Genomic DNA, 26,748 nt, shown 5'->3' with positions numbered 1-26,748 from the left:
AGCAAATAGGAAAGTTCACTCAAGGGACACACACTGAGGGTTGTGACACACAAAAAGTCACCTTCAGCTCAGATCCAAAGACCAGGAAAACAGTTCCAGTATTGAAGCAGCAGTTCAATAAAAAACAGTAGCACCTCTGGACAACCCAAATCCTTATCCCTCCCCACCCAGATCACAAAAGCCATGTGGCAGCTGTGTGTCCCTGTGCCATACCTTGGTGGCGAGTAGCCTTGTCAGGTAGATCTCAGAAACCATCTTGCTGCCCCGGTCACCCTCCTTCTGGTCCATGTGGTCGTGGTTTTTTACTAGGTGCCAGAGCTTGGTGCCACTCTCCAGGTCTGGGGTGATCATGGGGGTGCGTGAGCGCAGGCTGTCGGGGCTGCTGGCTGTCCGCAGCATGCTCTCTGCAAGCATCAGAGGGAAATTCATACCTTACTGACCTCCATCTCTCTACCAGTTCTCCACCCCCATCCTCTGCTCTGACCTCAGCATGTGTTACAAAGCACATTTGCCCCAACCCTCAGCTAGGCTTATTTAAGTGCTTAGTGCCCCCTGTGACTACTTTAATTAGATTTCAGGGGAATATAAGGGAGGAGACCCTTTAGCTGCAGCCATCTGACTTGTCTTTTCCCCTTTCTCCCTTCTCCAACATGCTGCAAAAAGAGATGGCTCCATGGGGAACTGCTCTCTCCCAGACACCAGTACACTACAGCACAGGAGAATCAAGCATTTAGAGGACCTTATTCCAGCAAGTCCTGGTGCCTCAGTCTACAAATCCAGCCTGGTACAGCCTTCTTCGCCAACAAAGTAGAGAGCAAGGTCTGGATCCCCCTGTGCACTCACCATATCTGCTGAGGGATTTGGTAAAGGTTGAGGAGTTGGAGATGTTGTACGCTGAGTTCTGCTTGGGCACCAGGGCTACTGAGGAGCCATCTGTCACCTGTGGGCAGAGATGGCATGAGTAAGCTGTGACACTGGGATAAGCAGTCAAAGAACAGTTCCATAGTAGGAAGAAGCCGGCCCCAGAGGGATGAAGCTACACTGCACCCTGCCCCAGGGACAGGGGACAACATCTACCTCTGCAGCATTTCAGGGCCACAGAGCACAGTGGAAATGCACCAAAAGCTTGGAGTTGAAAATAGCAAAGCAGTGTCAGAGCATGGATGAGTCTCTAGGAGTCCTGAAGATGCACCATTTAGTGCTTCCTTGAACAGAAGGACCAAAACACAGAGACTGCACAGAGAAGTGACCACAGACCCCTGGCCATGTCCCCACATGAGCAGCACGGTCTAGGGAGCCAAACCCAGGTCCTGACCAAGATAAGGAGGGAGAAGAGATATTCGAGCTCTCAGCAGCTAGTGACTGCTCAGCACTCTCCACCATGGACAGCATTACCTGGTAGTGGGCCAGGGTGTTTAGCCTCTTCCAGTCATTCTCTATCTTGGTTGTGATGTCTTCATCCTGGAGGATCATCCTTGCCCCACTTGCCTGCCGCCACTCTGTCCCAGTGAGGGAGAAGGGCTCATGGTTAGCAGGCAGCTTGGAGGACAAAGCCAAGCAGAGCAGAGGAGCAAGGTCTGGGATAAACGAAAGAGCCCTGCCATCACCTTCAAACCTACAGACTGATGACTGTCAACATGGTGTTGGGCAAAAGCTGTTTCTAAGTATTCAATAAAAAGCAGCATCAGTTTGGCCCTGGCAACCATTTATTTCACTCCTCTCCTCTCCATCCTCCTGTTCCTCCTCTAACAATGTGACTATTAACACTGTTCCCAACAACTTCCACCCTTCTTGTCCCTCAGCCTCATTCCTGCAACCCAAACCAAAGCCAGAGCGTGGAGAGTTCCTTTGCTCTTAACCGGCAGGACTCACATTCTCACCACAGAGGTTCCCATGCACAGCCAGTGCCACCAGCACAGCAATCTTAGCCAAAGTGGACTGTACAAGCAAAAATACTCCTGCCCTGACAGGTCCTCAGTCCTAAAGGAGATTCACATTTGCTTGCCTTGAATATTTTTTTGGCCTTTCAGCCTTTGGGTGTTTCAAGGGGAGTGCTCAGCCCCTCTCTTACCAAGGTCCATGTCTCCAGCTTTGGGACGCTGGGAATAGGGCACGTTCTTGTAGACGGCATCCAGGATCTTCTCTTTGACCTGTGTGATGGTGTCACAGTTCAGCACCTTCACAGGGATCTCTGGCGCATTCTCATTCTCAGGGTTCACACAGTTGAGGGTCTGCAGAGGGGCAGAAAGAACTGAGCGTGAGGATGGCAGATCCAAGGGCACGGGGCTGCAGCTGTCTACAGTCACATCTGCTCAATCCCAGGCCACCCTGAAGGTGCAGCCTTGTGGCATATTCCTGCTTCCTTTTTCTTCCCACCTCTCCCCTTCCAACCCAAAACCTCCAGTTATTTCCAGATAAGCAATATGAAATCCATGTGGGAATCCTAGGCCAGCAAACCATGCCAATTCAAAAAAGACAGCAAAGCTTCAACACTATACATGTACATTCCACTCCCAACTCCACTCAGGTGGAGAAGGAGGTGGTGAAGAACCAGCTACAGCCTCAGCCAGAAGAAGGACCCACTTAACACACAGCTGGACAAAACAGACAGCTCATATGGGAGAAGTAGTAGTTCTCCATCTTCCATGGTAATCCCCAGGCTCTAACTTTGATTCCCACAGATGCTGGAAACAGTAATAAGAGCAAAAACACTCTCTGCAAAGCCCTAAGGGTGTTACCAAGACCCTGTTAAATAGCTGGCCTAGGGATCGTGGCAAGAACTAGTACAAAGTGAGGATCCCACTTGCACTAACCAGCATTTTGTAGTCAATCTGCTGCCGGATCAGCTTGTCCTCACTGAGCGAGTAGCGAGCCTCCCCTGTGATGGCATCAATGGGGCCCTTCTCCATCTGCTGCTTGATGGCACAGTACAGCATGAAGAGTGGCTCCCCAGCACATTCCTGTGGAACAGGGGACAGAGGGGAGGAAGAGAGACAGGTGAGAAGGTGTCAGGCACCAACCTTGCCTTTCAGAACCACAGTGACAGAAGCCTGTTGTGCCTCTGTGGCATCAAGCTCCATCCGTGGCTTTATAAACCACATCCAACCCTTCCCCAAGACTGCAAGAAGTGGGGCACACGAAGGCAATTTGTATCCTGCAGCAATTCATTCTCCTTAAAAACTTGCTGGAGGTCTCCAACCTGACGAAATGGACTGGGAGACCATTTCCTACAGCTAAGCCATTTGCCACCTATATGTCCCTACTGTTAAACCCCCACAATCAGAGGCAGCACTAGCTACTAGCCACATCAGTATCTATCTCACAAGGTGGGAGAAAAGGAGAGGAACTGGATGCTTCACCCAAAGAAGCTGGATGTTAAAGCTGCAACAATTCAGTACCTGCCAAGGCCAGAGCCATGGCACAACAACAGACCAACCAGCCTGAAGCCATGAGCTGAAGGACAGCTGGAAGTAGACACCACTTCACCATGCAAGGCTCAAACTGCTCCTCTACACTGCATCCCAGCGTGCCCTTCCAGACACAGACATTACCCCTGAATGGGAAAATAGGGCAGGATGGCAGCAGGGAGGGCTGGGAGAAATCTCAACAGATTTTACCCCACCAGCTCTCACCCCTCCCTCCCGGCCGCCTCACAAATAAATTGTACTTTGGTGCAAAGTGCGGCTGCTCTCCCTGTCACCATATGCTGTTAGCATCTCGTTAGCATCTGCGGTAATTAAAGAGACAGCTGCTAACGAGCAGGAACAGGCATACATCATCCCCAGACCTTCCGACAACACGCCTGTCTTTGAAATTATGTTTCATTTGCAAACTTGGCTTCATTAAGTCAGCTCGGAGAAGTGAGAGACCCGAGGTGGGTGCTATGCCACATGCTAACAGCCGGCTTGCTGGGCTGCCCCAAAGCCACAAGCCCCCAGCACTCACAACGAGCCCACCAGCCAAGGAAGAAAGACAAGAAATTGCTTCTTTTCATTGCTTATAAAAACTCCTTGAGAGTCTTCCAGTCTGAGGAATGCAGCATGGATGGAAAATAAATGGCTGAGTCCAGGAATCACCTCCTCCAGTGCTCACACACCAGCCTGGCTGATGAGGAATAAACCTCTTTGGGGATCCATAGATTAGATCTTGGTCATATGGATTCCCCAGAGAGATGGAGGGGATCCTGGTGATGGGAAATCACTTCTCCAGCAGCATGCAGGCTTTCTGAGCCAGGAGGGGCCATGGAATGGGGACAGGCCAGCCTGCATGGTGACGGGCAACCACTACCGCCCAGCTGTGTCTGGAGGATAGAACAAGGAGGGGCTGGGGGATAATCTCTGCAGGCCAAGCAAACTGCTGTGAATGGTACATTCATATACACATCAGCGTGTTGGGTGCAGGCTGAGGCGAGCCAGCTAACTCTCAGACTGCCGTATCAACTAGATGTAGCTCATCAGGCACCTAATATCGTGCATTTTTCACTGTTTGTCTTGAATTATCCCTCTCCGTTTTCCCAGGGTGTCTCATTAAGAATCTGATAAATGTTACTTCAGGGTTCCAGCAAGGGTTCTGAACACTGCCATCTTGCCTCTACCCTCAGCCCTGGGCAGCAGGAGTCTGTCCTGTCCCCATTCCCTGTCCCAGCCCAGTGCCATGCTAAGCACCCAGCCCGCTCCAGGCAGGTTTGCTGAGCACAGCTCTGGCAGCTGGGCACACATCCGCCTGACTCATTTACATGCACAATTAGTGCGGTTTGGTGCAAGGCATATGTTTTCCTGCTGGCAAACTGTCTGCTGTGATACCTCTCCATCTACTCCACGGGTTCTCCCTGCTTTTGATGCCACCTGTGATCTTCACCAGCAGGAGACAGGCAGAAAAGGCCCTATGGGTCTCCCTCAATGGAGGTAGGACAGTAGGGGCACCCTTAAGCCTATTTCCCATCCATTCTGATTGACCCAAGCACTGAAGCTTCCACCATTTCCCCAGGGATATGATCTAGGTAAAACAGTGGGTTTACCTGAGCCCTCTGTGCATATTCCTCCTATAATAGTGCACCTAGAGCAGATTTCTTTCTCCTTCTGCAACTGTAGATAGACCAGAGGTGACCTTCTGCTAGTGCCATGGCTTAGCCAAGGGCTTCAGAAAAATACACTGTCCTGATCCCATCTCTGTGTCCAGAGGTGGGAAATAACCAATCCAAAGTAGCTTCTGAAGGAGGTGACCACATCCTTATGACACAGCCACAGAGATTTACCCAGCCAGGGACAGGACAAGGGCATCAGATCATGGTCATGAAACCAGCAGCACCCCCAGATGTCACCTTGGATGTTGGAAAGATGCATGCTGAGCTCTGGACTGCAGAATAACCACGTTTACTTCCAAGCTCATCCATAGCAATCCTATTTGACCACCAAAAATGGGGGAATCTGACCCTCTCCTTTGCCTCCCCCCTTTAGGAGGAGGCTGCAAAGTCCTACCCACACCTTCCCAACATGGCACTGCCATTACAAGAGGCAGGGGAGGCACCACGGAGCAAAGCAGCAGAGTGAGGAGGTTGGGGAAGTCTGCAATATCCCTGTGAATGGCACTGCTTTTCTCCTGTCCCACCCCTGGAAAGCAACCTCTGCCACATGCTACAGCTAGATGTTTATAGATACAGGCTGTCCCTCGACAGAGGCAAAAAGCCAAGTGCATGCAAGTGATGTTATAAATCACCTCTCGTTGACGATCACTTGAGTTCTGCACAGACCCTGCTCACTCTCATCTCTTGGCTGGAAATGGTTCAAACTCCCTTTATCTTAATGAGGGATGAAATCCCACAAAAACGGCTGCATGCCACCCAGCCTCACTGAGCCAGGCAGGATCCCAAGAAACAACCTCAGTGACTGACAGACTAACAGCAGGACCAACAGTTTCAGCCCAAAGCGCGACCAGGACACAGTGCTTGCCAACACAGGCAAGGCAGTCAGCCTCATTTGTCCCTGTATACACATGAGATGGCACAATGGGAAGTTGCTGTCCCCATTGGGACCTAGGAGCAACTTTTAGAGGGGAAGTGACAGAAAAAGTGGAGATGCCTGGGAGAAACAAGCCCCCTGTGAGAAGCCTTGGTTTCAAAAGACAGACGGAGGAAAATGAGATCGAATCAGCAGAAATATCCTCTGAGCAAGAGCATGTCTAAGTGGGACCAGCTCCTGGAGCTTCGTCCTCCTGAGTTGTGACAGGAGGGAGGAGTGGAGATCACTGGGAAGAAATTCAAGACTCAATTGGGCTCCTACAGATTTATCCTTTCTCCAGGCACTGTTTTTATGAAGATCTCAAAACCAGAATGCATTAAGCAATCCCTGCCTGCATTTCATTTCTCAATCTCGGCTATTTCCCCAGAAGGGAAGCCAGAATCAGTAATCACATCTCAGAAATGTGGGAAGGAAACCAAGGCCTGGGAAGTGATCAGCGCTCCAGGAGGGAACTGCAGACTGAGGATACACATCAGCCCAGGCCCTAGGTGACACACTGCCCAGCCCAGTGAGGTAGGAACCCACCTCTGCTCCCACAGAGGGTCAGCAATCCCTCCCAAACTCACCTTCAGAAACTTGTACAGCAGAAATGTGAACCAATTTGTCAGCATCTTCTCTGCGACTGACTCCGTTCTGTAGGGAAGGCAGAGACAGCAAAGCCATCAGGAGAGGACACTGAAAGTCTTTCACCCATCACCACCACACAGCTCACAGTAAATGTGCCTATTGCTGCACCACAGGCTGGTCTAGCTGCCACAAGCTTAAAATTCACCTTAACACATCCATTACTTTTAAAGTCACTTTTACTCCCTTTCAGGTAAAATTACCAGCCAGCCTCCTGAAACCCTCTGGTTATACTTCTCAGCTTATCTGCCCATTAATCATCAGATCAGCCACTTATAAACGCAGATGCTCCTGAAAGCACAAGCAATACTAATAACCTCCCAGACAGATTTGCATTCCTGTTACACCAAAGAAATGGACACAGGTTGGTTCAGGAAACAAAAACCAGAAGGAAACTGAATCTCAAGAGTGCTCATGAGGGACCCCGCTGCCCAAAGGCAATGCCATGCAGAGCAGATGGGACAGGAGCCATTCTCCATGGCCAGATGGCTGGGGTAGGAAATCCACTTTCCTGGAGTTTATTCACGCTGACTCAGGGTTGTGCTGTCCCCTCCAAGCCTTTCTCTGGTGTTAATGGGGTTTATCCCTTTTTGCCCTCAGTGGCACAGCAGAGCCCTCCTTAAGGCATTAGGGGATGGTAATACCTCAGGCTGAAGGAGGAAAGCTTTCTTGAGCCCATCAGCAAAGATTAATCCATTAAGAGGAGAAAAAAGAGACAAGGACAGAGATGTAGGGAGAAAGCCAAGGAAAGGATGGGCTGATGTTACCAGCAGACATCCTCCTCAGCTCCAGCCCAGCTCCTCCACTGACTGCCCTGAACATCCATCTCCAGTGCCACAGCCTGAGCTCCAGCAGATGTTCGTCTTTATCTACAACAGGGCCAGATGCCACAGCAATGGGGGATTATCCAATAACAAAATAAATAAATAACAGCTCTCCCCAGTAAGATCAATGGTAATCTGGTTGCTCTGGGCGGTAAGTACATTCTCTCACCCAACAGCACGGCTAATCACAAGGACAGAGGAAGTGCAGCCTCAAATTCTGTGGCTGCAGGAAGAGCAAAGTCTGGTTAGATTTTACCTGGGGACAAGCAGCAGACTAATAGGGAGTCTCATCCCTGTCCTAAGCCTCCCACAGCTCCACCTGCCTTGGTGAAGCCCGCTATTTTGGAGGGACAGCAAGAGAGGAAGAGCCTAGGGATGAGTTCAGGTCAGGGACAAATGGGTTGCCCCCCCCATGGTCCTAATCTTGCCAGCTGCACATTTGCACCACACGATCTGGCACATTATTCCTTTCAAGGTGCTCTGAGAAACCATGGGCTCCTTTGGGACATATGTGACAAATGAGAAAGAGACCAGCCAAGGGAACGCAGCCAGGGACCAGCTTGCAGCTGTACGTGCTCCAGGCATCTCCCCATGGCCAGGCACACAAAGCCCAATGGGCTCTGTCCAGTCTGGCCATGCCAAGAACATCAGATGATGTCTGAAAGATGCTCTAGCATCCTCACGCCTTTCTGGTGACACGCCAACAGTGCAGCCATCCCCACTGAAGGGATGCTGCTGCATCCCTCCTGCAGGCTGGTACGGGCACAGCATGTGAAGGGATGGCATGGAGGGCCTCAGGCTGGGCTGGTGGAGCTTATTAATTGTTTTTGTTCAGCACTTGGTGTATCTTTCAATATTCATCAGCCCGTGATGAAGGAGAGCTCAGAGCTATCATTAAATATTGATGGCCCAGGCAGACTCACGGCGGGGCTTGGCATGCTGCCTCCTGCTCACACTCTACCCCAGCCCTGGGTGAGACTCCTGGCTTGCAGAAATCTGCTTGGAAAACCCTGCCAAGCTTGCCAAGGTGGGCAACGCCCCTAAAGAGGTGGTGAGGAAAGAAGGGTTCTTGTTGGCTGCTGGCACACAGGGGCACCACCGCACAGCACCATCCCTTTAAATGGCCACTCACCTCCGCAGGAGCAGCTTAGGATGGTTCTTACTCTCCAGGTTCTTCTCGATGAGGTCAGAGAGGAGCTGCTTCAGAACACCCGTGGCATACTCCATCTCACCCTGCAGTGCTGTCATGATGAGTGAGGCCACATTGCCACGGTCGCGCATGGAGAAGCTGCGCTGAGCCTCCAGAGTGCGGATGAAGGTCAGCAGGAAGACCTTGTTGTTGATGAGCTGCGCAAAGAGGGTCAGGGACTTCTCCACATTTGCCTGGACCTGCAGGGATAGAGCAAAGCTGGGAGATGGGCGCGAGCAGGAGGGCAATGAGAATTCAGGGGGGCTGCGCATCAAGTTTACACAGTCTTGGGGCACCAGTGCATGCATCAACTTCAAACATGTATGCAAAGACATACATGTACATCCTTCATATATATTCTCTTTGTTCTTGTGTATCAAAATTTCAGCTACCGAGAAGCTCAATTCCCACCCAACGCATGGTGTGGGTATCACACTGAAGGAGTGCCTGCCCCTTTTCAATACCCAGAAAGCAAATAAAGCCTCAATACCGAGCTCTGCAATCAGTAAAGCTGCTGGGTTTTGGAGGATAGATTTCAGACAGGAGTAAATAGTGGAAACCTGGGTCTGCCCCTCTCCTGACACCATCTGAAATATTCCCTTTTGCTTTTGAAGCTGTATCTCAGCCATGTCCAGCTGGGAATGGGCTGGGTTCTTTTCATCTCCCCATCGCCTTCATTAGCGCTGCTCTGCTCAGCACCGACCATATTTCTTACCAGAAAGGAGCATTTTTACACACAACATCCTCCTATTAGAAAAGATGGTTTCCTCTGAATAAAAGCCTTTATCTGGTGCAACATCAATTTTAATGATTTTTTTTTTCTCCTTGTCTTCCTGATTGGGAGAATAAGTGAGAAATTTCATTTTGCGTCGATATTTGGAGACAAAACAAGACTCTTCATTTCAAAACATCAACTCAGAATGAAGGAGAGGGTTTTGACACATCAAATCATTTCACTTCAATCAAAACTTTGGATCGTCGCTTTTTGGTTCAGTGAAGCTCGTGTTTGTGCCTTCCCCCTCCAAAACTGCTGATGCTTCCCACAGGAAAAAAATAATCCCATTTTCTTGACATGTGTGTCACACGAGCCCCATGTGTCTCCTCACCATGAAGGAGAGAGGGAAAACCTGCCCCAGGACATCCCAGCATGATGTTGGGGAAGTGACAAACCTCCCTGTCCCTGTTTACAGTAATCCTTCCTCGTGGAATCATTAAGACTAGAAAAGACATCCAAGATCATCTAAATCCAACCATCAAACTGTTACCATCACGTCAACTTACAGCATCACTAAGGTAGGAGAAGACCACTAATATCACCAAGTTAAAACATCAATCCAAACCCACCATGCCCACAGACCACTTCGCCCAGTGTCATATCTCCATGGTTCTGGAACACCTCCATGGATGCATTCAACTGGCGTTCAGTTCAGCCAGTTGGGGTTGGGTCCTGCCCAACAGCAGCCATCATATTGGGTTTGGGAAAGGCACCAGAGGATGGCAGTGCCCACTGCACACAGCCCTACACGCGCCGCCCTGCCACCTGCCTGCACTGCTGTGTTTAACTCGCGGATCATTAGCAGAAATAAATGAACAATACTGAATTAAATATTTAATCAGGCTTAAACTCACACAAAGCAACAAACCTCCCCCCAACAAACGTAAAGAGAAAAGGAGCTGGTAATGACAGTGTAATGCTTGGCTGTGGATTAGCGGGTGTGCAAGCGAGCGCCACTTCCCTCCCGTCATCCGCAGTAACTAATGTTACACCATGAGCAAAGAGACAAATAAAAGCAAACCTGATTCAATTATATGAGGCTTGCACAACTGTAGTTGCTTTATTTAATCTCTTTGGGGTTTTTTTGGTGATTTTTTTTTTCTTCTTTCCCTTCCTTGCAATTTTAACCCTTTGTGCCCCAGGCAAGGTTGAGCCTGCATGCTCTTTCTGGTGGGATGTTTTGAATTAGGAGCTGGGAGTGGATGAACTCCTGCTCAGTCCCCCTGGATAATTCACAATTACTCCTCTGCAATTTCCTCTCCAGAGCTCCAGTTTGCTATCATTTCCACCCCTCTCCCCTTTGGAGGGGACTGCAGCATCCAACAGATGTTGCCACGAGAGCTTTCTGCTCTCATCCATTCCAAGGTGCCCCATCCACATACCTGTTCCAGCAGCTCTGCATCACTGCCTCAAGGAAAAATCTTAAGGAATACCCTTAGGAGCAGGAGCAGAGCTGAGCTGAGCCAGGCTTCTGCAGGGACAGGAAGGGCTGTGCCCAGGGGAAGGCTGCTCCCAGGCCCCATGGCCAGTAACAGCTCCAAGCATCTGGGAAACCTGAGCTGCATGGGGAAATCCACGGAAACAGGGACCCCGCTGCCTCCAGAGCTGGGATTAGGAGCAGGCACAGGGCCAGCTCCCCTAGCCGAGGCTGTAATGCCTGACAGCACCAACACATGTGCTTGCAGTTGGTAAGGGTTCAGGGTGTAACTAGCAACCATGCATCCTGCACCAGAGCTGAGTGCTTCTCCTAAATACCAAGCGAATCCCATACCAACATCAATTACCACACTGGGTCAGAAGCAAGGGGAAACCAAGGTTCACACAACCTCATTTCTCCAACCAAGAGCAGCCCCAGCAGCCCCACACTGCATGCCTCAAATGGTGTGTAGGTGTGGGAAGGCTGAGAGAGAAAAGGGTGCTGTTCTGAGGAGCAGGATGCCCAGCTTGGGCTCTGTACTGGGAAACAGAGCCACAGACACAGTACATGTTGGACAAGTCTGCTAGCAAGAGTGACCATGCAGGCATCAAACAAATCCAACTGAATAAAGCAAGTGCTGTAGAAAATGACAGCAGCAATGATATTAATATAAACATTGATATTAATGTCAGAGAGAGCAGCAACCACTCAGCCTGTGCTCACATGCCTGAAGTTTCTTCTATCCCTCCTGTAGTGCAACAACCAACACTGCAAGCACAGAAGCAGCAGCAATCCTTTATTACTCCTACCCCAAACAGCCCCAAAACACTTTGCCCTCTCTGCTATTTGCTGTTTATCCATTCTATTGCAGTAGGGGTGGGCTTACTCCTAGCTTTTGGCATAGTCCAGCCATGAAAACAGCATAGTTCTGCCCACCCTCGCCAGCCTACATCCCTTGCCGCCTGAGGTTCACAGTACCCCTGCAGCCCCATGCTCAAGGCAGCCTGTTCTGGAACCCCCAAACTCCCTGCTCATAGCTCAGAAGCTGCAAGGAAGAGGATGAGCATCGCCACATCACATGCCTTTCCCTTTCCAGCTCAGAGGTGTATCCCCAGCATGAAACCCTGCAGAGACAGACAGACAGACACCCAGTACCACACCTCCATCTCCTTCAGCACCGGGTGGTCTTCTATTCCAGGGAACAGAACTCGCATGGCGTAAGTGCGATAATCCAGGAAAGGGATGCCGGCCCCATCCAGGTCGTTAGTGAGTTCGTTAATGTCCGTCTGCAGCTCAGCAAAGGCTGGATGAAAAAACATCAGAAATCAGTAACACGGCCCCCTGCACACTGCACTGCCACCCAAAACATTCCCTGGCACCCAACAGATGGGTCTCAAGGCAATGCTCAGAGTTGGATCCACATCCTGCACTCTGGCTTGCACATTATCACTGCTCCTAAGTAAGTGTGTGTAAGAACACACGGAGAAACAGAAAGGGAGCCGCAGACAGAGGGGATGATCCCCTCAGAATAAATCAAGTGGTAGAGCTGGGAACGGGACCAGTGGGTCCCAGGGGCTTCAGTTCCCCTCACCCAGCACTCACAGGCTCAATGGGATCCCGGGGGCAGATGGGAAAGAAAAGGTTTGCACAAAGCCAGAGCTTCTGGGGGAAACGTTAACAGAAACCACAAGAATGTCCTCATTTTGTTTTGACCTAAATACTACTGAAGAGCTGAACACACCCACCCCAGCACCTCCCAGTTCCCAAGGGAAAGCAATGCAGGGAGGTCCTGAACCTTTAATTGCACCTACAGGGAAAAGCTGTCGGGAGAGGAGTCCTAGAGATGGGAAAGGGGTTGGGGGGAATGAGGGAAAGAAAACCCTCAGAAAAATCAAATTAACGGCACTTTAAAGGGAGCTGAAAGCATAGCAGAGGACTGCAGGCTCGTCATCCTGATGAGAAAAAACAAACCGTCAGCTTGAAAGGCATGCTATCTTATCTGTAACTAGTGGGACTAGAAAAGAGAAAAGGCAGGGAAGAGATTGTGCCTTTTAATTAAAAGCAGATCCTTTTATCTGCCAGCTGTGGAAGACAAGACACCAGCTCCCTCCCCTCTCCCTGTCACCACTGCCATCCACACGCCTGTTTAGGGATGGGGATTTGGGGAAGCAAAGGGTTTTTCTTGCGTTCCCCTTTTTATTATCTCGTTGTAGGTGCCTGCTCCATCCGCAGGCTCGGGGCTGGTTGTGGAGGTGGTTGGCAGGGTCAGGGCCTTGGGAGCCAGCTCAGGGGGATAATGGGCAATTAGGTTTTATCAGCAGGATCATACAAGGAATTCTGTCCAATTTCACAGCACCCGTCTATCACATAATGAGACCAATTGCCTGCTCACAGGCAGCCCTCGCTATCCTCTTTGCTCCCTTTGCTCACGTTTGGAGAAACGGAGGGGAATTCCTTAACTGGAAAAGTCCCCACATCCCACCCAAAATGGGTTTCCTTTCTCTGACACAGCAGCTTTGTTCAGTTCCGTCGCCTCTTTCAAAGGCAATGGGGAAAGGGTGAGAGCACTCAGAGCATGGGGGTGGCACAGAGACACCACTTTCCTACAGGGGAAGTGAGAGTCCAGATGAGAGTCCATGGAGTGCCACAGGGAGGAAGAAGAGGATGGAGGTGGGAGGCACGGGGCTGAATCCTGACCCCACATGCTGAGGTTAGTAAAGGGCAGAAGTGCCTCATGGTGCCTCATACAAAACCCACAGCCAATGCAAAGCTGAGGGACAGGACCACTCACCCTCTTTGCACTCCAAGGCCACCCGGGACTCCAGGTTGTCCATCTGCAGCTGGAGGCGTTTCAGGGTGCGGTCAGCATCGCGGGACTTGCGTTTGTAGGCAATGAGGACAATTATGATGATGAGCAGCAGCAAGCCGCCGCCACCACCAATCCCAATGATGGCAGGCAGGGTGAGCAGGCTGTCCGAGTAGATCTGCAGTGTGCCCGGGGAGAACTCGAACCCTCCAGCCTTAATCTGCACCACAGGGAAAGAAGCAGCAAAAGGTCAAGCAATAAGGGGGCACCATGCCTTCCCACCAGGCTGGGAACAATGGGATGTGGGCAAACACAGAGCATCCCCCAGTGTCCTAGCAGTTTGTCCAGAATGGCATGGAGTGTGGTAATGGGATGCAGGACACGCTGCCAATGCACACACGGAGCAGGCAGGGAGTTTGATGTCTCATTCAGACAGCATTACAATAACAGATGGGATGTGAAGTGAGTTCCCTGATAGATGGGGAGCCTGGGGGGAGTGTGTCAGGTCCCTCTCAAGCAGGCAAGGCCGTGTAGACCGGGAGCGTGAGCACTGCTGTGCAACAAGCTGATGCACACAGAGTGTGGCTTACAGTGCTAGTGAGGATCATGGATGTGGTGGAAACCCACCTATGCTTGGCTCCAGCTGTGCCCTGGCACCCAGTAACTCTTGGCAGGGTGCAGGAACACCTGGCTGAACGTGCCAGGAAAAGGAGAAAACATTTGGTCCTACACCAAGCACAGAGTTACAGAGAGTGATGCATGGGAAGTAGGGAAAAGGCTCCCAAGGAGTGTTCCTACAAGTGTGTTATCCACCCTTGTCTGAGGATGAGCACACACAATAGGGTCAGTGCCGGCATGAAGATTATATACCTCTGTGACACCCAACCAGGGACCATCAGACACAAATGTTCCCAGTTCCCCTAACACCAGCTACTTTCCTTCCTACATCTCTGATACGAAGCCCCATGTTTCCTCCTCCCTGCCGCCTGCACAAGGTGCTTGGTGCTTACCGTGACTTTGTGCTGGCCGGTGAGGTTAGGGGACTCACAGAGCAGCTGGGTCTCAGACACGGTCAGAGTGCAGGGAGTGTCCCCAATCAGCACTGTGTAGTTCAGGCGGGAGTTCCCTGCAGCCGGAGGGAGCAGGTTCCTGCCCTTTTGGGGGAACAAAGAACAAAGCAGTCAACTCCAACACAACAAAGAATGCTCCAAAGCCTCATCACAGAGCAAATTTGCCACAGAAGAACAATGCTCTCGGTGCACGTGGCCTTACCTTGAGGATGAGGGGTGAGCTGGGCTTCAGCTCCAGCATCCCCGTGGGGCTGAGTGGCTCAAAGACGGGGTCTGGGTAGTATACAAAGTTGGTGGTGTTGATGATCAGCAAGGCCTGGACGTTATCCATGATGAACCCGATCTCATCCGGCCGGTCACCAACCTCAGGAGGGCTCCGCTCAGGGTTGTCAATGGAGGGAGCATAGCACACCATGGTGGTATCATTGTACACAGTGCAGTTCTGTGGGGGGCACAGGCTGGGGTCAGACCTGGCTCCCAGCAGTGAGGGCAGGGTCTGACCCCATAGGGATCTCCTGCAAGCTCTGGACACCGGATTTAGACTTAGAATCTGTGCCATAATATCAACAGATGCTATGTGACACCCTGGTAGCTGCATTTTACAGATGAGTGATGGTGGTAGGTGGGACAGCTTGCTGGGGATACGGTCTTTCTGCCCTGCAGATATCCCACACATCTCCTGTCAATTTTGCATGCTTGGATCCCACCCTAGCAGCGCCAGGCAGGGATATCATTTCCCTGGTGCCCCTCTTCTGGGTGCAGCCCCTGGATACTACCACCCTCCATGGGACCACATTTGGATCCCAGGGAGCAATGAGCTTTCTGCTGTATGTTGCAAAGAGTTTACATCCTTCTTCCTTGTGCTCTGGTCCTGATCTCTCAGCCCTCCCCATCAGTCAGCATCACTTACGTTCTCCCTTTCAGAGCTGCAGTACTTGGCTCGGATCTTGGGCTCTTTGATGGTGGCCAGGTTGGTGCCAGTCACAGTCAGCAGTGTCCCACCACTAGAGACAGATGAATGACATGTTGGGAAAAGCAGCTGTGACCTAAGGACCCCATTTCTGGGCAGCCAGCAGGCAGAAGCTCACCTGCCCCAGCCTGGGTGCCCCAGGGACCCATTCTCCAGCCATGTTACCGTAAACAGTAGGACCAGTACCAAATCATCTCAGATGCCTAATAGCCCTAAAATCCCACCCTGCATCTGCATGGAGTGCAGGGCTTGGAGTCTGAATGCAACTCCAAATAAAGGCATGAGTGATGGGAAAGCATCACCAATGGGAGGTCCTCTCTGCCACCCCCTTCCTCCATGGCAGAGGGAGGTGATGGGCACAGGCTGGTCCCTGTGGGGTTTTCTCTGCCATTTAGTGTTAAAAGCCCCAGAGAGCTCGGCCATGCCCCTGGAGAGCTCACTCCTCATCGGCACCCCGGGGAAAGTTTCCCTTAGCACAAGCACTTAATGGATTCCTTCGCCTCCTCTCCAGCCAATTCAAACCTTTTAGAAAAAATATGCAAACATTTCAAAAATCCCCCGATGGGAAATATTTTAATTTTATTCGCTGCCGCCAAATGTCAAGCTGAAATTAAGCAGATCCAAAGCTCTCTTCGCTCTTGCCCCCTGCCAGGCTGAGTACTGCAGGCCAGGAGTTAGCAGGGACCCAGTGCCAAGCCATTCCTCACGCTCCTCTCTGGAGCACGGCCCAGGGGATATTGCAGCAGTGCTGAGGAACACAGATCGGGATGGGGGATCCGTGCCTAGCAGAGACCTACTGCACCCCACTGCATCCCTGTGGGCAGCCCTGCACCCACCTGTTGATGCTCCACTCGGGATCAATCTTTTGGATGGTTGGGTCCTCTGTGTAGTTGTACTTCACCTCTGGGTTGCTCAGCTCTGCCCTGTTGATGTTGATGAGGATGGGTGACCCACCAGGAGCGTGGCCAGGGGGTGTCTTGCAGCGAATCTCACGGGCACTTCTCCTGGAGCAGAAATGAGACAGTCAGGGACCAGAGAGGAGGGAGGTAATGGCACCCCTACCCCCTTGTGAAACTGCTGAGTGGGAAAAGGGAGAGAAAAAGAAACTCAAGAAATGAAACAAAAGGCAGCTGGGAAAGGCTGAGCTGCTCCTGAGCGTTCCCATTGCGTGGCTGCTGCAAACAGCAGCGATTAGAGCTGATAACCAGTAATTACCGCAGGAAAATATTTAAAGAGCCGCTCCATTATCATCCCTAATCTAAAAATTATCCACTTCATGCCTCAGGGCTCTGTGCTTTTAGAGAAAAATCCCTGTGCTTTGGGCTCTTCCTGGAGCCTCTGACACAAGGAGGTTTCAGGGGGAACTCTCCTCCACGAGCTCAACAGGGTCTGCTCTATTTGGGGGTTCCACTGCCTCTGGAGGTGCCCCCACCTCCTGTCCCCCACCCATGTGCCACATGCGCTCACCCTGAAAAGGCACAGGGACGTCCCCCGATGGTGACGGTGACATTGCTGCCAGCGTTTAGGTGGCTTCCTTCAATGGCAATCCAGGTGCCGCCAGAGAGAGGGCCGCGGGTGGGGGTCACACGGGAGAAAGTGGGTGTCTGTCAAAGGAGAAGAGCCTCAGCATGAGATGGGTCAGGATGGGACCTGGGTCCCAAGCATCCATGAGTGGATGATGGGAGATGGGGAGGGTGGGGGAGAGACAGGGTATGGCACTGGGGGCTGCCCATGGCAGCAAGATACCCACAGTCACCTTCCTCCCATGGCCTCCCACCCACATGTGTCATCAGCCTTGTTCCTGGTGCATGGGGTGACACTGAGGCTTACCACAAAGGTGAAGCTCTTGGGTGATGTGGCTCGGTAGTTGGGGGAGCAGTCCCGGATGCACACTTCAACCCGTGCATCGTGGACCTTGCTCGGGCTGGCATCTCCGATTTCACACACGATCCTAAAAGACAGAGGGAAGAAGCTCCAGCCCTCACCACTGCAACCATTGCCAGCCTGGACTTTGCTCCCACAGATCTTCTGCAGGCACATGCAGTGTTTGAGCCCTGACCCCCCCACCCCTGTGTACCAAGGCAATCCCTTCTCGCCCACACTCACTGCTCAGCGCTGATGTACTCGCTCTCAATAGGGATGCACATCACTTTGCCCACTCGAACACCCCAGCGCACATCTTCAAACTTGAGGCCCAGGTTCTCCCCGGTGATGGTCAGACGTGTCCCTCCTTGCCTGGGGCCGGTCTCAGGTGACAGCTAAAGAACAGCACAGCACATCAGCCAAGGGACCAGGCTGCAGGGGATGCCTCGCTCTGCTGGCTGCAGCCTGAGTATCACCAGGACCAGCACTGCTCCCTGCCGAGGAGCAGATCAGCTGTGACAAATGCCAGAGTATGTGCACAGAGCATGGAGCAGGACAGGCTTCTCCAAACGCCTGCATTGTCCACATGGCCCCTGAAGAATGAGTCTGGAGGTGCCAGATGTATGGGAGCAGTGAGCTGCATCATGGACACCCTGCTGCAGATGGAGGCGGGTGATACACAGGAGAGGAGTACACAGAAAGGAGGTAGACAAGGCAGACCCAGCCAACAACAGAAATGTATGAGTCTGCCTTTAGGAAGGACTCACATACCAAGGGATGAGGTCCCCACACCCAATCTGTTCTCACATGAGGAACTACCCCCACCAAGTTCTTACCACCAACACAGCAGACAGAGGGGAACAGGAGAAATATGGGTCCTACTCATCTCTCTGCCATCCAAACCCCTGCCAAGCTGGCTGGCTGCTGGAGATCCTCCACCTCGCGCCGTGCCTCATTTACCAGCATGATTCCCAATAAAGCGGACAGGTGTGGCCTGACAGAAGGTGTTGGGATGACAAATGAACAAAGAGATGTGGGTCCACCGCCTGCCTCCAACGAGGCGATGAGGGGCAATCTGACAGCAGTGCACACCTGCAGCACTAAGCAGAACAAATGGCAGGGCTGCATGCCTGCACTGGGACAGGGGATGTATCCAAGGGCAATGGCAGAGCTTCACCAGCACCCCAGAGCTCACAGCAAGCCCAAGGCAGGCACAGTTCTTGCTTTAAACAGTGGCAAAACCCTTTTGGGCTCTGGGCACTGCTATGTGCCTGAAGTCAGCACAGTCCCAGGATCAGGGATCACTACAGAGCTGCAGGAAGTGATCTGACTGCTCTTCCCCACGCACTGAGCTCTGCTGGGGGGGCTGGCAATAAGCAGCTGTTTGTTTGGTATTTTTAGATGAGTGTTAAAAGCTGCTCCAGCATGTTAGATTCTTCCTCCTCCCTGCAAACCTGACAAGGGCCATGTGTTCAGGGAGAAACAAGCCCAGGAAAGAGGTGACTCTGTTCACGATGCAGCACAGGAAGGTCACAGCTAAACAAGCCGCATGGGAGCAGAGGCTGGCAAGGAGGGCAGAGCAATGCCCCCAACCTACCACTCCAGTGTCCCAGCCCCAGTAAACACCGCTCTTCTGCTAATGTGTTTCACAGGGTCCTTTTAACCCAACAGGTAAATGGCTTCAATGGTCACAGGCGACTACAGCATGAGAAGGGGACAATCAGGGGAAGGGACACCACTCTGAGGGTCACAGCAAACACCCAGCAGAGCCCATGCAAGTTTGCAGAGCTGCTCGTCTCCACCACTAAGCAATGGTGAAGAATTGGGGTCACCTCCCAGCCCAGCTTCACCACCCATGAACACACCTGCTCCCCAGTCTGCTGGGCTGGGAAGCGGCTCCACATCCTTCTGCAAGGGGGCTCCTCTTTTCCTCCCAAGCCATGCCTTATGCTCACAAGCCCGAAGGCAGGACAGGGGCTGTGGAAAGCAGCAGCAGCTGCTGGAGGAGCACCATTTTGACAATCTGCAGCAACCGCCTGCTCACATCAGCCCCAGGGCACAGAGCAGCACCAAGGTCAAGCCCACCTGCTAACAGATCCGCTTATGCTGCATCTGCATTTAGTGCCAAACTGCATAACGATGGAGAGCCTGCTGTGAGCCAGACACCATCCGCTGCAGTGTGCACATGGATGCTGGTGATTTGTGGCCCCGGTTACCTTCATGGGTGCTCAGTGCCATCCTGAGGCAAGAGATGTCACAAGGATACCACCACCACCTTTGCCATTAGCAGCAACGAAGAGCACCCAGTCTAATTGCTGTTAGCACCAGGCTGGCCCGTGCTCACTGCAGGCCCTAGGGCTCAACCCTGCCCCTGCAGGGAAAGGATGCACATGGGGCATGGGGGCAGTGGGAAAGGCAGGGCTCTGGTTTCCAGCTTTCATCAGATAACACGTAGAAACCCAAACAGATCAGATACAATGCTAAGACTCCAGTAATTAACACTGGCAATGCCTGTCTGCCCTGCGAGCCGTGGGTAAACAGAACGGATTGCATGGAATTACGCATCAATCCCTCCTAAAGCACCTCGAGCCTGGCCAACAGACATGTTAACATTAATGTGGGCAATCTTGTGAAAGGAAGGTCATAAAAGCTGTCAGAGATGGGGATGATGAACTACCAGCCCCAGTGACAAGGGGAGGAGCAGCCCGGATTCACGGCTTTCCCAGGATGCTCAGATGAACAGCGGGAACCTCAGACAGAGAACAAAAAGCCAAAAGCACGAGGGTTGCAGAGGGAGGATTTTAGCCTTGGAAAGCAAAACAGTGACAAGAAACGCTCAGCCCAAAGCACAGAGTATATTTGATGCACCCCCACATCCCAGTCCCGCACACCCCCTACCTTGGTGATCTTGGGGTCGGTGCAGCGGCTGTTACCACTGCTGGCGTGCATCCAGCTGCTCTCGTAGGCCAGGCAGTGCTGCCGCAGCGTGCAGCGCTTCTCCGACACACACCAGCCACACTCGAAGCGTGGGTCAGCCTTCAGGCACAGCCCACAGCTCTCCCGCAGGGCTGAGCACTTGTACAGGTGGGCTGCAACAGCAGGTGGAAAGCGGGGTCAGTGCAGCCCCATAATCCTGAGATGTCACTGGGCTCCATCTCCACTACAAAGGAGATGGGGAGGCTGGGGGTGCACAGGGCTGATTTCCCACCCCAGCCCTAACCCTCACTTACCCTGAATGTTCTGGGGGTTATCGATGACAAAGTTCCCATTCCAGACCACAGATAAGTTGACCGGAAGATCACTGATGTCATTTCCTTCATAGAAGTACTGCAGGAGGGGACAGAAAGAGACCATTAGGGATACACATGGGGAGGTGTAATGCACTACTATGGGGCTGTCCTCTACCAGCCAAGAAGAGAGGGATGGTGCCTGTGAGAGACTGGCCTGGCCACAAAGGGACAGTTCTGACAGCAAAAAAACAAGACACAGCACAGTCAAAACAGAAGGCAAGACTGGCATAAAAATAAACAACATAGAGGGTTTCTAAATAGAACAAAAATCCATTAACCCAGAGGTCTGAAGCTGCTGCTGAAGAGACTGAAATAGATAACATCTGAAACACACACACCCCTTTCTCTACACCAAGAATAGGGGGGCTGCACCCTTCCCCACGTTCCAGGACCAGAACTGCCAGACTAGCATAGGGATGGAGCCGAATCCCTGCTGCTGCACAGAGCTCAGCTCCCAGCTTGGTGCCTCCTCCCACCCAACCCCACACTCCCTTGCTTCGAAACCTGAGTCGCAGCCCCGGCAGCCCCATCAATATTCCCCGCACAGCCCCGGCACGCAGGCGGAGAGCTTTAATCGATACGGAGACAGGAAGGCAGTCGGAACCGTCCCTGACAGCTAATGACCTCCTTCGGCAAGAGATTCCCCGCTCCTCTCTGGAGAAAATGACAGGCGTGTCAGGAGAGATTAAATGAATGATTCATGGCTTGCTGGAGTTTGTTAGGAGCTGTGGATGCTCGGGCAGCAGCTTGCCCAAGCTGCAGGCTGGACGCGGCCACACCACCTCCATTCTCTGCAATCCTGGCCTTCCCCTTGTTGGCAAGCGGCCTCCTGGGCCTCAGGAGCATCCCTAGGACTGGAGCCATGATGACATGGTGCCCACAGATGTGGCTACAGTAACACACCCACCCCTCTGACCCCACAACGTACAACCAAGAAGCCACCTCCTGTTCCAGGTTGCACATCCCTGCAGGTTCAAGGAACATGGAGATGTGGTACTCAGGGACATAGTGAGTAGGCAATATTGGTAGATGGATGGCTGGACTAGATGATCTTAGAGGTCTTTTCCAACCTTAATAATTCTATGATCCACTGCTTTTGGCTAATGGTCCTACACCCAGGGGCCAGGCTGAAAGAGTCCAAAAATGCACTTTTGGGTAGTGCAGCTGCCACTGACAAGATGTACACAGTGGTTTTAAGGCATGAAACACCCAACTGCAATCTCATCCCTTTCCTAAGTCCACCATCACCTCTCTGCAAGGCAGCCCCATCAGGTTCCAAATCAGCCATGGAACCAGAGAATACCTCAGCAACACTCCATCTCCAAGCTTAGGAAAATGGAGCCAGAACAGGGTTGTGAGCCCACATCCCTCCACCTTCCTTCATCCTTCACACAAACTCTTAACCAACCATACATCCCAGGCCAGACTGAGGCCAGAAGCCAGACCCACAGCAGCAATGGGACCGTCCCTGCAGCACAATGCAGCACGTGCCAGGGAGGGACACGGCGGCACTGGAGCAGAGTTTTGCTGTGACGAGCCACGTGGCAGTGTAAGTGAAATTGGCATTTTCAATTTGTACTCTGACATGTCTCATTTGGGGCCCTGGCATCTCGGGAAGGCATCCAGCCTGCAGCTGTCCAAAACACTTATTTGCATCTCTCTGCCCCGGCTGCTTTTGGAAATTAGTTCTTCTGGGAGGTGGGTAGGAGGGTGGAGGAAGAAGAATAGGAGGAGAGGGAGGGAGAGAGTTAACTCTTTGTGCACCAGCCCTGAGACAGAGGCAGGTTTGCAAAGGAACATGCACAAGAGATGCCATCCATCTCAGTAAGGACACCACCACGCTGAGTGTGCCACACTTGGAGCAGCATGCCTGGCATCCACCTCAACTCCCCAGCACTCACTCCCTACAGACTCATGTTGGGGTTGCTTCAGAAGGACCCCTGAAGCTTGAGAAAGTCACAAAGGGCACAAGCAGCCCCCCTGGTCTTGGGATAGGGAGCAACAGAATGGTGAGCAGCCAGGGCTGGGGCCACGTGTTGATAGCAAGGCCAAAACCAACCTCCTGCTCTCACTCCCCTGTGCCTCTTCATACCCATAAGCACGTTAACCCTCTTATGCAGTGGAATGTTTGCATTCACACTTGGCAAAAGGTCACTCCAGAGCTCCAGCACCCTCCTGGCATCCTGGGTACCCTTTGCTGTACAAAGTAAGCTCTGTGCAGGCACTGTCCCATAGGCTCCTCCTCACCTCCAGCTAACACATTTCCAAACATCCATTAAGCACTTAACAGTTATTAACTTCCTGGGTAAGCAATGACTGTGGCCAGGAGCAATCCGCAATGAGCTGTTTGCAGGAGGCCAGGGCTGGTGGCACACGGCAGCCTCACAGCCACAATGCATTCTGCTCCACAGACATGCTGCCAGCACCGAGTTGAGTTACTTTGCTTTGCAAGCAATAAACAGGCACTGCCTGGAGAGCAAACAGTGGATGCTGAAAGGGAGAAGCAGGTTCATGTGCTATGGTGCCTGCAGAAGGGACAGGAGAATGCGTGTCATGGAGTGAGACAGTGGTGGGATGGAGCTCCTTGGCTCCTCACCTTGCCCAGATCAGTGCTCTGCTGCCACTCTGCAGGAGCCCACGAGACAAGCCTGGATGCAGCTCTTCCCAGTAAGGTCTCCTGCTGTAGGGAAGTGACTCAGGCCAGAGGACTCTTCGCCAAGCCTTTCTGTAGAGTATCTCAGGCACCCTCCCAAGAAACAGCCAACAACCCTAAGCAGCTCTGCCTCCCATGCCCATCCCCAACCCACTTCTCTCCCCCTGCAGCTCCCACATTTGCTCCTGGGAAGCCCCCCTGCCCACACAGGAGCCAGCAGGGATCTCCAAGGAAGGCACTGCAGGGGTCACTCGTCTGCCCACCCTGAGCAAACCCTCCCTCCGCCCAACAGGACCCTCCCCTCCCTCTCTCCAGCACCATCCCCCTGGGCTGTGTTTCTGGAAGAGACGCTCGGCTGCAGCTGTGTCCTATTTTTCTGTAGTTGATGACCTCAACTCCTTCCCCTCACTACGGGGACGGCAGTAATGTACATCGTGTCTCGCCAGGGCTCAACTGCAATTCATCATTATTTTATCTGCTGGAATTTAATTGGATCCTATCAAACTCTCCTGATACTCCCTTTTCACTTTAAACACTGCTGCAGGAAAGATAAATGCAGGCAGCACTAGGACAGAGCGCACGGCTTTGTTGGTGAATGGTTCTGGGGTTGTGGGCTCCAGTCCCGTTTCCCTCTCCATGGCTGCTTAATTAGAGATACACACACTGGAGGTGCACGGTGCTCGAGCAGGGCATGTGTGCATGATTTATGTTCCTCTATAAATACACCACAGGCTTGGTAAAATACTGTCAGCCACACAACAGCAAAACTTGACGGCAACGTTTGCCCTCTGATTCTGGATCTCCTTTTGTTCTTTTCATATCCATCACCTCCTTCACTTCCCCCCCATCGCACACTGGGATTCATCCTGCCTGGAATTCAGCAAGAACCTGAGACGGTAGGAATAAAGCAACATCTAACAACAAGAAGAAAGCATCAACCTGCTGGGTCTCACCTGTCTCACTCACATCCACCCCAAGGCACCCATGGGGGCCAAGCAGTGCCATGTACCACAAACACGTTCCTCCCATTGGTGGTGGGGGGCAGGATGCTTCACAGGGTTATGGCACTTCATCACAGGGACAGGGAGAGCAGAGGTCACTGCCTGCAGCCCACGCAGCGCTGGGGTGAAGGTCCTGACCTACATCTGCACACGGGGGTGACAGCAGGGTGACAGAGGGGTGACAGCGGGGGCCGCAGCTGACGCGTGGGTGACACGTGCCAGGGGGATTGAGAGGAAGGAGCCAAAAGGGAGACCCAGAGTTGACACAGCTGCTCATGGCCACGTGGGGCTTTTGTTAAAGGCAAAGGGAAATAATTGAGGCGTGAGGCTTAATTTAAAGTGCTGAGACAACAAACTCATATGCTCGTGGAAGGGAGATGAGGGTTCTTCCTATTTTTTCATTTAAAGAGAACAAGCAGCTCTTGGGCTATTTAGTTGGGAAAGAATGAGCAGAGGTAGGGGCTGCTCAGAACGTGAAATTCAGCAGCACAAAGCAAGGGACACAGGTGACCATTTACCCATCCTCCACAGCAAGGAAGTAAACCTCAGAGTCTGCCTCCAGAATCACAGAATCATTACAGTTGGACAAGACTTCTAAGACCATCCAGTCCAACTGTCTGCCTACCACCAATACTGCCCACTAAGCCACATCCATGTACCACCCAACTAACAAAAAACTACTGAACGGGCAAAGAATCTATTGTCTTAAGCCACATTTTTCTTTTTTTGCCTCTTTACAATGCATGCAGAAAACCCTCAGGGCTGCCTTCCTATTGAAGAGGAGAAAGGACTGCAGTGAGGAGGCACAAAAGGGGTTTCTCTGCTCACTTTCTGACCTGGGATGTATGGGGAACACCGAGCCTGCTCTCCCTAGAGCCTGCTGCAGATCTATTGGGTGTCTCACATGATGTTTATAGTCAGCACTCAAACCTTAATGAATGGACTGTTGAATATTTAACAAAGATGTCCTTTCTTCAAGGTGCCAAAAAGTCACTGGAGTTTGACAAGCACTAAAACTAAACAAAAGACAAAGACTTTTAAGTGGACTTGACTTATTATCCTTCCCATTCATCTGCAATTCAGGAAAACATCCCTAATTCAGCAAAGTAATTAACCTCTTGTTTAGATCCCATTGAACTCGAGGAAACAAAGTCCTCTGAAAGCCTTCCTGAATGGAGGGCATCAATTCCTCTGCTCCATGCTGGGAGGATTTCACTGCCCCTCCAGTTCTCCAATCCCCAGTGCCCTCTGCACCAGGAAAGACCCAAATCCAACCCAAGGAATGGATCCAAGGGACATGAGCCCGCAGAGCCCCCCAGTCTGGTGGCAATAGAGCCCCGGGTCAGCGCTGGGTGACTGCATGCAGAGTGACGTGCCATCAGCGAGCCAGATGGACTGCAAAAAAGACAGGGAGGAGACGAGCTTCACAGAAGTGTGAATTTGAATCACGCACAACATAAAGCAGCCTGGCTAAATGCCCTCACACGTTAAAGCAGGCAAGCAGACCCTGAAAGGAAGAAAGACAGTTTCTTTCAAGCCAGAACATTTTTCCTCCTTCTGCGAAGCTGCCCTGTGCCTGCAAACAAAGCCTCCTGCCTCTCACTCCAGTGCTGCAAAGCCTATCTCATGCCCATGCAGCCTGCAATGCTGCTAGCTTGTTTTCCAGCCATTTCCTTCTAATCTGGGGCAATTCTCGGGTCAAACACCCAGCCCAGGGAGCAGGCCACATGAGCCCTGTAGTCACCAGCACTGAGCTGTACCCGATCTCTGACGATAGCTGAAACAGTGTCTGGGGAAAGCTCTGTGTGGCAAAGGATCATCATCAGCACAGACCCACTGATAACATTTTCACCTGCAGCTCAGGACAGTGAACGTTTCTGCTCCTATCAAACATTGTGAGACACAGCAGGAGCTCTGGCAGCACAGCAGCCCCAGTGTTACTGCATAGGGTAAGCAGCAGTGAGCTCAGGATGCTCCTTGTGCCCAAATGCTGCATCCCATGGAGGCTACTCCAACAGCTTCTAAATGTCACCGTGCCACTGAAGCATGGGGGAGCAGGGACTGGTGCTGGTGTTAGGTTGCAAATGAGCTTTCACAGTGCATATGATTGAAAACAAATTTTAAAAGGATTAAATCAGAGGCATAAGGGAGGGGCTGGCTCCATGCAGATGAAGAAAGGTCCACGCTGAGCCCAGCAAGGCAGTCCTGTAGCTAAGCAGTGCCATCCCCCTGGAGGGAACAGCTATTAA

The 26,748-nt window shown here is 52.0% G+C and overlaps 1 protein-coding gene across 2 annotated transcripts in view; it reads right to left on the bottom strand.

Annotated features, from left to right (window-relative positions):
* Positions 1–26,748, bottom strand: part of PLXNA1 (plexin A1) — a 94,375-nt gene that overhangs the window by 12,396 nt on the left and 55,231 nt on the right. Inside the window, exons 10-27 of one of the 2 annotated variants that reach the window (XM_015874986.1) lie at positions 20,786–20,882; positions 20,454–20,644; positions 17,799–17,950; positions 17,523–17,643; positions 17,160–17,296; positions 16,529–16,696; positions 15,633–15,726; positions 14,925–15,164; positions 14,663–14,806; positions 13,638–13,872; positions 12,007–12,149; positions 8,598–8,854; positions 6,584–6,650; positions 2,814–2,960; positions 2,072–2,231; positions 1,396–1,577; positions 844–940; positions 214–404 (exon numbers count right to left, since the gene is read on the bottom strand). In XM_015874986.1, the coding sequence (XP_015730472.1) occupies positions 214–404; positions 844–940; positions 1,396–1,577; positions 2,072–2,231; positions 2,814–2,960; positions 6,584–6,650; positions 8,598–8,854; positions 12,007–12,149; positions 13,638–13,872; positions 14,663–14,806; positions 14,925–15,164; positions 15,633–15,726; positions 16,529–16,696; positions 17,160–17,296; positions 17,523–17,643; positions 17,799–17,950; positions 20,454–20,644; positions 20,786–20,882 (2,823 nt within the window). The remainder of the gene's footprint in view (positions 1–213; positions 405–843; positions 941–1,395; positions 1,578–2,071; positions 2,232–2,813; positions 2,961–6,583; positions 6,651–8,597; positions 8,855–12,006; positions 12,150–13,637; positions 13,873–14,662; positions 14,807–14,924; positions 15,165–15,632; positions 15,727–16,528; positions 16,697–17,159; positions 17,297–17,522; positions 17,644–17,798; positions 17,951–20,453; positions 20,645–20,785; positions 20,883–26,748) is intronic. The other variant, XM_015874987.1, reaches the window with a different exon arrangement.

This window comes from Coturnix japonica, chromosome 12 (assembly GCF_001577835.2).
Source record: "Coturnix japonica isolate 7356 chromosome 12, Coturnix japonica 2.1, whole genome shotgun sequence".
NCBI lineage: Eukaryota > Metazoa > Chordata > Aves > Galliformes > Phasianidae > Coturnix > Coturnix japonica.
The sequence above is the reverse complement of the archived record's forward strand: the minus strand, read 5'-3'. Positions and strand labels throughout refer to the sequence as shown.